Source organism: Amblyomma mixtum, chromosome 6 (assembly GCF_055824585.1).
Source record: "Amblyomma mixtum isolate Tamu chromosome 6, ASM5582458v1, whole genome shotgun sequence".
Lineage (NCBI taxonomy): Eukaryota > Metazoa > Arthropoda > Arachnida > Ixodida > Ixodidae > Amblyomma > Amblyomma mixtum.
The window spans coordinates 109656987-109671662 of NC_143017.1; the positions used below are offsets into that span (position 1 = coordinate 109656987).

Genomic DNA, 14676 nt, shown 5'->3' on the forward strand with positions numbered 1-14676 from the left:
ACCTTTCCTAGTTTTTAGAGAAAAACATATATGAACTTTCTTCCACACGGTGCCAGGTAGAACTTGGCGCCAGGTGATGGGGAAAGCAAGTGTACGCTGTTTCTGTATTGCGTTCCTGCCTACTAGCATATAAGTCAGTCAGGTGAAAGGTCACTAACATATTCGTATGAATTGCTAAATGTCGGCACTACTGCAATAACAGTAGGACTTTCTCGCTCAATTCATGACTAATGGCCTCTAAATTCGGTGATTTCAATTGTAGTCACTGGCCCTGAAAGTATTGAGGCCGTCAAATAACGCTGCGAAAATATTACCTTAGTGATATTTCTGGATTGGCCCTTTGATCCTGAAGCCAACAAATAAAATTTATTTAATTATTCTTTATACTAATCAATTAACTTTAAACGAAAAATTAGTGCAGAGCCATGCAACTCTCAGGCTAGGACTCATCGTCCTTTTTAAAAAGCTTGGTTATATAACTTTGGCTGGGACTTCCGGTATATTACCTCTCTTGGCTAATCACCCCTCATGTAGAGCAGAGTAGCAAGCCAGAAAATCAGACCTCAGGCCAACTTCTCTGGCTCCCCTTATAAACGGACCTCTGTCTGCGTGAGATGGTACTGACTGAAAGCGCAGTGTCCAGCCTGAGTTCTGAAAGCGGAAACGTGGGTTCATCATCCTTCTTGTGAACCGAACAGGGGCACCTTATAGTTCTGTCATACAATTCTATGACCGCTGAGAACTAGCGCTCATCTTGACGTTACAGAGACGAGACACTTGAGGGCCAACCACACTCTGAAGTACAGAAGATTGGTAGACCGCGCTGGTGTTTAGGAGTCTGTAATACATGTGATCCTTGTATCGAATACAGTAAGCGGACGTGTCGTGCGTGCGGCTAACAAAATCGTCAGTATAAATGTAGGAAGAAGGCATATGACATGTTGAACGCTTCAGTGCGTATCATAAAAAAAAAGTTCCTGCGGGAGGAAGGCTTAATACTCTAGGCATATTCAGCACACAGTTTACTAATGTCGCGTGGGTAGTCAACTTCGTGCGGAGGGCATAGCGCAGGCTGTAAGTTGTTCAACTTCACGCGTACAGTTTGCGCCAAACGTCACATGCGAGAATCAAGGATCAGACTCAACCTATGCAATAGCTGAACAGTAGTATCTACAGCAGTTTAGTGTTTCAAATCGTCCACGTAGAGATTTATGAGTATTCGTGTTCGGGCAATTTGGACCAAAAACCGTCTAGGCGACGTTACGGACCCGATAGAACAGAACCAGGTTGGGAATACTTTATAGTTGAGGCACGCCGCACGCCAGTTTGTGAGGTGAGTCCCGCTACTCAACCATGTTGACTGTGATGATTCAATCTTAAAGAGAAGCAAAGAGGTTAAGCCTTCCAAGTTCTGAAAGTGAAAAAGTATAGTGTCATGAGAGGGTATCGAATGTCCAGTGGCTACAAACAGAAAAAAGGTGTGTAGGCCGAATGAAGCGCTAGTTTGCCTTTTTCAGCATTGATGCAGTACCACTTGGTGCCTCCCCTGATGCATAGTGCCATCGAAAACGTCTGACAGAGTCAGAAAACCCGCGGCCAAATTAATGTACCAGGAGAGAGAATTATGTACTTTCTTCTGCTTAGGCTTGCAAATGTCTGATATCATTGAAAACTTTATGGTATCATTCTTAAGTGCAATAATATCGTGTTCTGAGAATTTTGTCAGCCACGCATGACATTTCTGTGCAAGTTTTAGTCTCCTAGCAGTCATCAGGTAAGCCTCTGGGGGAGTAAGAAAACGAAGAAAACATTCTCATGCGTCATGCTGTACATGTATTCGTGGCACCACAATGAGTACAACGTGCCCGCCACCCTCATCGTGCGCAAACCCTTCGCTCACAAACTAAAGGTCTTGATATCCGACAATATTGCGATCGCAGTGGAACCGTGCAAAATTCTTTTTTCTGGCTATTTTGTGGCCTGCGTTTGGAAGAAATGCTAGCACCATTTAAAACTTATTGAGGAAGTCGAGGTACGTGTCGTCTACATTAGGTGGAAACAGTGATTTGCGAGAGCTGTTAGCCGAATGATTGCCAGAGTGTTTGAATACTGCAAAAAAATCCAAGCAAAGTTGTAAACGTTCCTCTCCTTCCATATTCTGGAGAATTCACCGGAACTTCTGGGAATGGCAGTTCACCGGCAGTGGAATACTGTTACAGTATCAGCTCGCCGAGGTGGAATATCATTGTCGCGATTTCACTCTGATTCTCCACATTTGAAAGAACAACAAGTTTCATTTTAGCAGGAAGAGTGCCTCTGAGAACTTTGCAAGTACGAAAAGGAGCTTAGAGCAATCAGTGTATTGGGAGTCTAAATGCCAACGTATACTTTCATCTTTAACAAATTTTACATCCCAAAAAAGAATGCACAGTCAGTCATACAATATGAAGTGAAAAATCTGCATTAACAGCATCGGTTGTACAGTGATCGCCTTCTCATTGCGTCTTTGAATTGTATTTCGGCCTCGCTTTTTCATTCCAGTACTGCGTGGACTTGTCGTGGGTGGAGGTGTCCGATGGGTGGAAGTGAGTGGAAGGGTGGCGGGTAATGTCCTCCAGAGGCTGGAGGTGGGCGGTTGTTGGTGGATGAGCTTCTTTGGGTGCAGGTGTTTGGTAGTAGAAGGTGGCATATGGACGTTGAAGATGGGTGGACGGCAAAGGTGGGTGGGTAGTAGGTGGAGGTCCTCTGGAAGGTGTAGGTGGGTGGTTGTTGGTGGGTAGTACTTCTGAAGGGTGCAGGTGAGTGGTGTGTTAGTGGGTGGCGGATTCTGGCGGATGAAGATGGGTGGAGAGCGAAGGTGTGTGTGGAGGCGGCAGGCGGCATTACAAATACAACACCAGGCGGATGGATTTTGCGAATATTAGGGTAGTAGTGCTTACGCATTACAAAAAAAGGCGGCGCAAAAACAAAAACGAGTACAGTAAAAAAAAAATACCCTTCTTTGAGCAACTTCGAATGTCTGTGCTGTTGCTCTTGTGACATTGAATCCTTTCAAGGAATGTTAAACCAGCTTCGCAGATATGCTGTGCGTCCACGTAATGGCTGAATTGGTCGTTTCTAATGAAGCAAATACGAGCATGTCATCTGTTTTATGACACATCTGTTTTGTGACACTATGCGTGGCTGCCAGGCACTGGCAAGCACGCTGAGCCCTTCGGGCTCACCTAATTGCGGCCCAGCGCCTCCACTTGTTGATCGATATCCAACGTGGGAAAACCAACAACACGTTGAGGTTTAACAGGTTGTAAACGAGTTAAAATTTTAGACTGAGTATGTCCAGATGCTGCGCTTGTCTTCAGGCATAAGGCTTCCTTTCCAGTCAAACCAGAAAGTCTTCAGAGCCTGCAGTAGAGGAAAATGAACCCCGTGAATTCCAAACCCAATGGTCCAACCAATATCATTCAATGGGCTAGTTAATGCTAAGGATAGCATGCATGCCTGCGGTAATCAGTCGCACTCAGCTTTTCTCACGCGAGTTCACAAGCACGCAGTTTTCAAAGCAGCCTTCAAATACTGTGACGCAGATACAGCAGAACACGGGGTTAGCGAGGCACTTCATGTAAGTCGGCGGTCCTGCATCGCTCTGCCAGCTTGCGCGCATGGGTTTAAGATAGATCATTTCTCTAAACGCGCATTTAAACGGTGCTTTGAAGTGCGCTCTCCATCGTCCTCCTCTCCTTGTTACTTCCCCTCCTCTCTCTCTTTCTCTACGTCACTCCGGCTGTTGGGCGAATTATGACCCGTCACTCTGGGCAGACGGCGGCGATCGGTCAGGAGTCATCGATTGTAATAGCGGCTCGCAGCTGCACGGCCAGTGCGAGAGGCGCGACGCGAAGAAGGAAGCCGCGAGGGCTGCGAGGCCGGATACTCGCGCGCCAAGGTCGCGCTGACTGGCGAGAGCGCGCCTGGGGCGACGACGGCAGACGCCGCAGCAGCAGCCGCCACTCCTCGCCCGGCGCCGCAACGAGCCACTTGTTCGCCGGAGCCGCTGCTTCCAGCTTCCACACACGATGCCGCGCGCCGCCAACAAGGACTGCGAAGGTGAGTAGGACGTTTCGTGCTCGGGAGAAGCTAGCGGTGACGTCACGGTGACGCCATGCGAAAGCGCAAAAAACTTGTCAACAACGCGCCGAGGTAGTAAACAGCGCGCCTCTTCGCTGTCGACGAATGTGAGTGGGGGCAATGGTCGCCCACGTCAGACAAGCGTCGGTCCGCGACTGGTAGAAGACTAAGACAACTGCTGGTCATCGGGCTCAGAATCTAACGCCGTACGACCTGTCGACATTCCTGCGGGGCATTCCGGGCTTCTAGACGCTGAATTTCATTGTCGCGCCACCGCTTCTTGATTGCGCATTCATATCTCTTGCATGTACAAGTAACAGTACGGGTAGCTGGACATCAGAAACCGATAACAGAAACAGGAAATATCGTTGCAATTACAGATGCGATGAGTGTATAACGTGGGCCAAACTTGCATGAGATGAATAACCTCGGTTATCCGGGTGATCAAGGCGAGATCAGCAAAGGAGAACCTTGCAAAAAAAAAAAGAAAGAAACTATTCACGATGCTCGGGTGTGCTGTGAGATCTTGTTTCCTCCATATCTAAGTGTTGCACGTTGTGCTTTTATTGTCGCTGTGCACCACAAGTGACGAGTTCTGTTACTTGACCGATATACACATTCAGAGTCTTAGCGTTACATTGGGACAGATCGATCTCGTGCGTTTTAGCAGCTGTTTCTTTTTTTTGTTACGTAGCACTACCATGCGAATTTTCCTATTTGGGGCATACGTACGTACAGTCTGCGTCCCCCTTGTGTAGAGCACTCGAGCGGCGCATAAAAATCGACACCACGTCCCAGCTTCTAGCTTATAGGGGCAACGCTTGCATGGAAGTCGAGTCGAACAGACCTCCAAGCAATGTGGGCACGACCACGTTGCCCGAAAACGTTGCCCACAATCTGGTGGGCAGGTGAGGGTACACACTTGGCAGGCCTTCACCTGGGTGCACCTGGTTGAAGGCCTTTGAGGTAAAGGTCTTTGGCTGAAGGTTTTCATGGTAAATGCCTTCCGGCTAAAGGCCTTTAGATCAAAGTCCTTTAGTCCTTAGGCATTACCATAAAGGCCAAATCATAAAGGCTTTTAGATGCCTTTAGCACGTAAGCACTTTAAGTGCCCATTGTTACTAATGCTACTGCACCAGAGTCCGCGTTTAGCCATGCTAAACCATCTGCTAATTTTTATATCACTTTGGTCGCAGTTTAGGAAGCAGCGCAAGGGTGTGCAAGTACTTGCAGAAGGGTTAGCGAAGCGTTAGGTTAATTTGTTTGCTTCTGTTCATGTCTGCACCATCGAACATTTGAATGCGTACTAAACAAGCAAGTTGCAGTAAAATCACATTGACAGAATCTCGCATTGAAACATTAATAATTAACTTTTTACTGCGGTGAAATATTAGAAGACCAGATGTTTTCATCTTGCACTGATGATTTCGAAACTCGTTGTCAATAAAATGACAATCTTTCCTTCGTAATTATGCAAAAAAATTTGTCCGATATTTGTATTTTATTGTTTGTCTGACTTAATTTATTAGTGCAGTTCACAGCGAGCTATAGTGACTGGTCAGGAATTTGTAGTTATGGAAATAAATTTTGACATGCCTTTATTAAGCCGTAAGCAGCGGTGATTACTGTATGCCAAGCCTCAGAATCAATTTCACTTGTAGAACCTGAACGCATATAAAAAAAATACTTTGTGCGGAATTCGCTCGTAACCTTTCGCTTGCGTTCACCGAACATTAGTGCGAAAATATGACTTGAGCAAAGAAGTATTTGTTCTGCGACGCATGTGCTACGGTACAAGTGATGTCAAGTGTACACGGGCAACAGTTCTGCGATTAAACTGCGCGGTCAAGCGACCTTGAGTAATTAACAGATATACTGAGTATATCGGAGCTGCTATTGAGAGCCGTAATACTACGGCGCTGCGTTTTGCATTACAACGTGAATTAGCGCAGTGAGATCAAATCACCGCGTTGCCTTGTCTTCTGACTCTAATCACACATACATATTTGCCCACATTTGTGCCAACTAAAGAAACGACGTTAGTGAGACTTGGGGACGAAGAAATGCATCCTTACTTTTCTGATGAATACTGAAATTACGGTGAAAAAGTTCTCGAATAAGGACGCGAAACATGCTACACCATCACCTTAAGCTTTTATATTGCACGTTCCAGGATGATAAAACAGATGTAGTCCAGTTGTTTACGGGTACGGGGGTATAGAACATGCTGCACTGGGTGCTTCCACGGGTTGAGATAGCGCTCTTTCTTAACGTTCACAATGACAGCCGTCGATAAGATATAACACAAGAACACTCCTTTCAGTATGCTGCCTTAGAGGATTTACTGAACGTGTACCAAGTAGCTTCATTGAGCCGAAGGGACCGTGTTCAAACCTGCAAGCCGTTCTCGCAGCAGATGCAGACGACACCATTCAGGCAGCCAGACGCAGGCATCCGCTATTCGGGTTGTTCCGCTGTTCTGATAGACCGTTCCATGCGCTTTCTCTAAACGCCGCAACATGTGCTGGATTGAACTCTTTAATTTTTCTTTTTACCCTCAGTCTCCTCATACCAGACACCGCCGCGCGTTATATCCATGTAGTCAAGTACTTTATTTAGCGCTGGAGCGTTTTCACACCTGGTGAACGTCCCCGACCCAGCTGGGGCTGTCACAGGCACACAGTCTGAGCCACCACATCAGCGCCGCGGGTGCACGTAATAATCACATCGAATGGAAAACGCTAGAACGGTCGATTCACGCTAGTCTACACGCATGCCGCACTGCTTTAAAGAGACGCTACCAACTGCAGGAAACGGCAGCGAACTCTCTAGAGGTCGAAAGTCGAACTGGTGTTCACATGAAACAGGCAGCAGACGAAGGTAAGCCGGGCAGCTCAGCTCGTCTTATGTCCGGTTTGCTGTCCCGGATGTAGGGAAGAGGGATAAAGCAATAAAAACAGAAGGAACGAGTACTGCGAAAGAACAAAGGGCGCAGACGAAAAATGGTGAATGAATTTGATCAAGCAGGCACCGATGCAGCTGCTACGTTGCATCTGTCTCTCTTTTTTATTACTTTGAAAATAATTCATCTTAACAAAGCGCCAGAACTACAAATTGAAGCAGCTACAGCCTGTTCCGCTAGTTGCGAGCTCCGCGTGTGGCAGATCTGTGCATTACCCCTTTTATTTCGGAGGTCCTCCATTTTGTCTCCTGCTCTCGCTGGCCACTGCTACGTGGTTTCGACTTCACTGCGACTTGACCACGACTTCTCCCGCCGCCAATTTTTGTTGATCCCGGTCAGTGCACCCCTGCCAAATGGCGACGATGCCCGTACTACTGCGGCCTAAAAAAAGCGCAGTTCGCCAGTGCCGGCGATACGCGGACAGGTTCCCCAAACGCTGCGAGTGCGGTGCTTTCTCCCGCATCCTGACTCCGCCTCTCCCGGCCCAGTAATTTCCCTCAGGCTAACGACCAAAACAGCGCCCGCGTCAGCAGTGGTCACGTGACCGACCAGCCTGCAATTTGGTGTGGCGGTGCAGGGGCCGGTTCCAGCGAAGAGCGCTCGCACCGTATGCGAGTAGAAAGCTGCGCCAACTGTGCTCTAAATTCCTCGCACGCCTTCGCGGTGGCGACTCGCGTTGTGAGCGCGCTATCACTTATGTGTTAAGCGATACTCTATGATCAGCAGAAGGTAATTGACGGGTAGGAGCTCAAATTTTCTTTCATTAGTGTTACCCGAACCAAATGCTTAAGCGAAGAGTAGGGTTTTTTTTTTTTTTAGCTATTGAACAGAATATAAAAATTAATTTCGCAAACCATTCGTTATCGGTGGTGCACGCCAGGAAGCGCTTGAAACGGGCCAGTTAAAGAAACTACAGCCCAGATCTTTTTACTAACACTTTAACTACTTTGTTCAGGGCCCATCCCATGATTCTGCAGTTGTAACCAGCAGCGGAGAGATGATGGAGTGAGGGGATGAAACGGAAGGAGCGACTCGCTAATAGGGTGGCATTGTTGCAGGAAGCCGGGCCAACCAAAGGTCCATGGGAGAGGAGTTTTTCCTGTGCTAGACTACACTTGTAAGATGATGGTAGCGTTGAGAACGAGAAGGCGGTTAGTGTAACGTGCACGTGCATTTTTATAAAATAAACGTCAATTTAGCGCCTGCTTGGAGACCTCAAATGCCGACTGCGCTTCCAATTGCACTGGAGCGCTCCGTAGGGCATCGTAACCAAAAACGCGAAGGATGCTTTCCACAGTCACATTACTCTCAGGCAAGGTACCCTGACTTCATAATCAACAAGGAAACATGCACCTGAACTCTTGTCCCGCCTAATCAAGCTGACGTTATAGCTTTTGCGCGTGTTCGATCCCGGCCGCGGCGGTCGCGTTATGAAGGCAAAATGCTTGAGGCCCGTTTACTGTGAGATCTCAGCGCACATTACAAAACCTCAGGGGGTCGAAAATATTCGGAGCTCTCAAATACGGCGTCCCTCATGGCCTGAGTCTCTTTGAGACGTTGATCCCCCCAAAACAATAAAACTAGTTATTGGTTTTCCGTTATGTAATACAGACTCTTGTATTTTTCGCCATTTTTTTTTTATTTAGAGCAAGTTGTCTCGCATGTGCTCCATGCAGACTCGTGTCGATAACACCTCTGATAACACAAGCGCAAATTTAGAGCTGCCATACGTTCCCAGCTTGTCAGTAGAGAGACCAGAACTTCTAATCCGAAGCAGTATTTAACGTAAACACATATACACACACTCAGCGTCCACAGCGACCGCGATTACCAGTAAAAGGTCACACTGCAACTTGGGATGGCCTAGTAACAGGGCGTCCGCCTAGTATGGGGCGGTACTGGGGTTCAAATACCTGTGCCTCTGGAAATCTGGAAACACGCCGATTTATTATTGGGCACAAGCACCCTCCGCCAGTATTCATATTGCCTCAACAGCGCAACAAGGACGGGAAGAAACGAAAACAGACAAGCGCTACGCATACCAACTCGCTCAAATTTCAGTTTTAATCCACCAACATGATGGCCTGTGCTAGGGGTGAAACGTCTGGAAAACATCTGACACGTATCATGTCTAATCTGACACGTATCATTTTCTTCATGTATAAATTCTGTGTGCACCAAATAAAGCCTTAGTGGAAGTTAGCGCTTGTGTTTGTCCCCCGAGTTCGTGCTGCGCTATGGAACATAACGCATACCCACTAGCCCGAACCATCACCTTGTTAAGTAATAAGGGATATTAGTGCGTCGATAAATTCTCGGGCAGATTACTTGCGCCACTGCAGCGTTCGAACGTCACATAAGATACGTTACCGTCTTGGCCACAGCGTTTCACACGACCTCACATCTGATGCAGTTTCCAAACCAACTTACGTCAGCGGGATCATGTGATCCCCGCTCCTCGGATAGTGTTACGAGGAGAGTGGGGAAAACGGACGCGTAACCCTGCTCACTGCGGGAGCATGTAACACTACTGTACATCGGCAACTAGAGCCACGTGATGGCCTCCGAGCGAACATCGCGCAATGGGATGGGGCTATTTTGCTCTTCTAATTTTGAGAAAACTAGGCATCCCTGAGATATTCTGCGCGAACATGGCGATTATCATGGCCGACTATTCTTTATCGCTCCAAAATCTGAACAATGAAATGGTTCATACGCTGGCATGAACTATTTCCGGCGGCCATAGGAAATCAATGGGATGTACCGAACAAAGGAAATGCTTAATTCCCCCGGCTATTCTGAGTGCTTAACATCCCGCGGCACATGGTGGCAGCCGTACAAACTGGAAGCGCTTGTCCAAATTCTCTGGACTCGCATGAAAACCATGGTATAGGTCACGAACATGCCCGGTTGCAGAATCCTGGCTTCGCTCCAAAAGAACACCGCTTATATTTAGGAGATGTATTGTGTCACGTTTGCTCTCCTCCTAATGTGTGTACAACCCGGGAAGCTTATTTGGGCGGTGCTGATAGAACTGTAGCTCTTTCCTTCTTCAAGCCCAACAGATAAACTCGCCTGCGTACATGCGGCCGGCTGCGCCCCTTTTTCCCGATAACACCTCGTTTGTTCGTCTGCGCACTGACCCCCGAACATGTGACTTCCCCACGCGGCGTCAGCTTTCTTCCGCTGCCCCCAGCTTCTGCTTAATTTTGTTAGCTTGCGGGGTTGAACTGCGCAAAACCACGGCACATTCCCCTCGCTAGCACTCTAGTGGCACTGCCGTCGAAGCCAGCTGCTTAAAACGATGTTTGAGGCAGGAACCATGCGACATGAGGCATGGACTCCGCTGTCCTCGTGCTGTAGAAAGAAAAATTTGCAGTCATCTCGTCGTCCAGAGAAGGTGTGAGCCCGAAATGCTTTGCAAAAAAGAGCGTACAGCACATTCTGAGACGGCTCATATAGATGGTAGGCATGCGGGCAGTGGCCAGGTCATTTTGCTACAAGACGTGCCACCGCCTCAGCCTGTTTTCTGTTTTCGAGCCGGGCAGAGAGCTTGGCCTCGCTGGCTGCTTTTGCGGCTTTAGAAGTCGCCGCCATCAGCCGCTACTCTTCCAGCTGGATTGGGCTCAATGGACATCCCTCGCCTCTTTCAGTGCTTTATATGCAGCCGCGTTCAGCGGTTTTTCTTTTTGTGCTTGGCATCGCGTTCAGCGTCCCGCGCTGTTCTTTTTGGTGCAGAAACCGTAGCGCTCGCGCATTCTTCCTCGGCCTTAGCGACTCGTTCAACTGCCTTGTCCGTTTTCTCACCTTTCAGTGCGGCTGCATAGAGAGCCGTTGGAGACAGCGGCTAGCCTCCCGCTCCCGCTCCATTGCACGACCACGGCAGCAACTTTTTCCTTAGTGCGCTACTGAGATGGATGTAGCCAGAGTAGCGGACTAAAGTTAACCATGAATGACCAACTAGGCCTATCAGGAGCTTCACTTTAGCGTTACTTACGCCGATCATTTGAAAGCGCAGAACTAATGGGCGAAAGATGATGGCAACATCTGTTTAGTCGATGGTAAGTGCTGTGTGCAATTAAAACAGGCATCGGCATGCACTGCGGCGGTGGCTGAATGGTCTGATGTGTCGCTAAACGAAGCTACTCCATTCGCGCATGCGTTGGTTTTAATTCCGCTCAGGGCACTGGGATAGGCGAGTTTTAAGCGTGAAATGCTTTTAGCTCCCGTTGTCGCAGCGCCGCTGGTGACCTTGGCGCCAGAGCGGAGGGAGAAGACGGTGCAGAACCTAAACGAACTTTGTTGCAACTTTCACTCATTCTTTCACTCTCCCCCTGGTGCCTACGTGCTGCGCTGCCGGCCGAGCAGCGCATACGTCAATAAAAGCGTCTTCCGGGTCCCGTGGTAGGCGAAGCCAGCGCGCAGCGTGATGGAGCCTACGCGTCTACCCCTTGTCGTGCAGCCCGAGCGAAGCATGCGCAGTCCTCGTGACGTTTGAGCGAAGCGAGAGCGCCGCGCGTGTCACGTAATCCGCGCGCCCGCGGGCAACTGCTCTCGCAGATTGCTTCGATGCAGCGTTCCTTCGGCAGGGAGGCGACATCCGTTGTTCAATTCACAGACGACATTTGGAATATAACGAAGAATTAGAAGGACGCTTAAGCTTCGCCGTAAGAGTAGACGCGATAGCACGCCTTTTCCTTTTTTTTTCTCTTTTGTTTCTTATTTCTTACCGATTACCAATTTGCAATGGCATTACCGATCCCGTCCATCGATTACAATCACAATTACCGATCACGTTACCGATTACCAATCACTGTCTAGGTTACACTGAACGACATACTACGCCGCTACATACTTATACACATACACACCGTTTATTTCAGTACAACGAAGCACCATAACACCGCCTTTTCATTCCGCGCAATTTCTGACGCCAAATTAGGATATTTATGCCTTTTTAATTACTATAGAACCAGTACACATCCCGAACACACTTTACTATCATACACAGCTCAACGTGTTCACTTAGTGCCCTTCCAACACACTTAAACCAACGACCCCTCGTGGCATATTTATTGAATGTTTTAAAAAAAAAAAATCCCTATATATGTGGCGTATGCGTTTCGTGTCCGCCTGGCACGCAGAGAGCCTGGGTTCGAACGCCAGCCATGCGAGCTTCTTTTCCCACTAGAAACTTGTGGGAATATTTCCGTCACGCTTCTGAGGCCTTTCCGCCAATCCTTTCATAGCGCAGGAGCTTTCATAGTCAGTCATTCAATCAGTCAGTGAATTCACGCTTTCGGCCGAACACTAGCGAGTTCCAGTGCGTTGTCAACACCTCCTGGCATTCCCTCGGCAGATTAAGCGCTCTTACAGAAATAAGCCGTAATGGCGTTGCCTCTTTCCCATTCATGTAGCACTGAGAAACTCAGTGGTTTTAATGACGCGTACGTGACGAGAACGGAAGGTCTGACGTGGCACAACGGCTTAGTTGATGGCTCGGGTGTCTTCTCCTTTGTCTCGTGCGACCTCCTATTGCAGCGGACGGCAGTCGAGCATGATACATCGATGTACGTGTACAGCTTGGCTCTGGGCCGCCTTTCGATGAACCTTTCAGGACGCCAGGCAAGAGAGGTTTAGTGCGGTGTTGTCTTCCCCATCATGTGACAGCGAACAGGTGGAGCTTTGTCTCGGCAATCAATGTGCGGCGTCCTTTTAAGCTTTTCTCTCTTGCCCTCTCTCTGTACGTTTGTGATTTCAATTCTGTGCGACGGCAACCAAAGTCGAGATGGCGGAGCTAAAAAAATAGCAACACATCGAATCTCCGACACAAAGCAAGTCGCTTGTCAAAGTTGGCGACGTAAAATCTAAGATGAAGACCGCCCAGTTTCGAAGTGAATGCTGAAGTTCGTGGGAGCGAACTGAATGTAATTGATTCAGTTCATGCCATACGTATAGGTGACCTTCATGTTTTTCCTCTCTGACTCCGAATCTTTTCAATGGAAGCCGCATATTATCGAAATGTACAGTCGCTAGTAAAAAAGATTAGCTCACATGACGGAACACCGGAGCGCCGGAATGACAACGCGTGGAGCTGCGGGCTGCGAAGAGGCTGATAACGAGAGTGCCGGGCCGTTCCCATTCTGCAGTATTAGGGGGGTTCAGCGGACTGTCACGGACCAGCAAAATTACTGGCTAAAAGCAACGCTATCATCTATTTTTCACGCAGGTTCCTTTTGACAAACAGTCGCGGACATAAAAAAAAAAAACAGTAATAAAAAGCAGCCATCTTTGCTCATGATAACCGAGCCAAAATAAATGCCGCATGCGCAGTCACGTAGGGTCGGCACTTCGGTGCTCGAGCGGTGCACGCTTGATAAAGCTTACTTTGTGCCGTCCCCCCCTATGCTGAAAACATGGAAACGGCCCGTTAGGCAGGTCTGCGAACCGCAGCGCCGCGTGGTGAGATATCACAATTCTGATCGCCAGTGATCTGTGCTAATATTTTTTGCTCGCGACTGTACAGTTTATTTCTAATATTACGGAAGATGGCGCAGTCAGAATACTGTTTACTTTCTCGGAAGACGTTGTTTGCTGCGTTCAAGAGCCCTGCGATGGTTCATGCACTGTTTACTTCTTTTAAGGTAGCACCACCGCAGACTAAGCAGTTTTATTGTGTGGACAGAGTTTGACTGCTGCTTCATTCTCTCTTTTCTGTAACGCACATATGCGCTAGTCCATTGTAGTGTCCACCATACTTCAAGAGGGAAACAATACTTCAGGCGCTGAATCCTCGGGCTGATAACCTGTAACTATATGAGAGGTGTGAAAGAAACAGCGAATGCACACAAGACGGCAAATGCAGACAAGCAGCTTAGAAGTTAGGGGGTTATAACGTTACTGAAACTTCCTCAGTTGGTTATCAAAAGAGGGACTCGGGTACGAAAGCAGCGATGAAAAAATGGGCAGGTTTGTCGGAGTGTGGCAGTGGCGCTAGATGCTTTTACAGGCTGCTCCACACAGCAGAACGCCGCTAGCAAAGACACGTTGCTTTATTGCGAAGTGAAAACTCGTTGACCTTGGCGATCGCTAAATGATCTCTTGTTTCTTTTTATCCTTTCTGAGAGCTGGCATGGAACAATAACGTTTCTTTTTTTTTGATATGGAGACTTGAAACACATTGAGCACTTGTCTATTTTAGCTGTTTCTTTTGCGGCAAATACAGCTCTTTCGGTTTCAGCCGCTGTCATGTCAAGCTGTCAGCCGTAGCCATTTCGACACGTATACGCAACCTAACGGTATTGTGATAAAAAACGGTGCTGTAGAGCACAGTTGAATTACTGGCTTATGTCAAAACATATGCCTTTATAAATAGAAAGTTACGCGCGCCACTAACAATGCATTATAAGAGCGCTTTAGCTGCTTGTTAAGCATATATTTTCCAAGACTGTTTTTCTCCCAGAGCTCTGTTATCATTTTCGGTCTCCTTATTTCGCCTCACTTGCCCGCAGGCGTTGTTGTTTTTCTACCTGTAATTGGAATGCTAACGGTGAAGCTTGCCTATCAACTGCTATTCTGCCTGCTCTGTTGTG

The 14676-nt window shown here is 47.9% G+C and overlaps 1 protein-coding gene across 3 annotated transcripts in view; it reads left to right on the forward strand.

Annotated features, from left to right (window-relative positions):
• Positions 1-3870: 3870 nt before the first annotated feature.
• LOC149340011 (cystathionine beta-synthase-like protein) overlaps positions 3871-14676 on the forward strand; it is a 61885-nt gene continuing 51079 nt past the window's right edge. The window contains exon 1 of one of the 3 annotated variants that reach the window (XM_089548754.1): positions 3871-4101. In XM_089548754.1, coding sequence (XP_089404880.1) covers positions 4071-4101 — 31 coding nt within the window. In that variant the 5' untranslated portion in view covers positions 3871-4070. The remainder of the gene's footprint in view (positions 4102-14676) is intronic. The other 2 variants (XM_089548753.1, XM_089548751.1) reach the window with 2 other exon arrangements.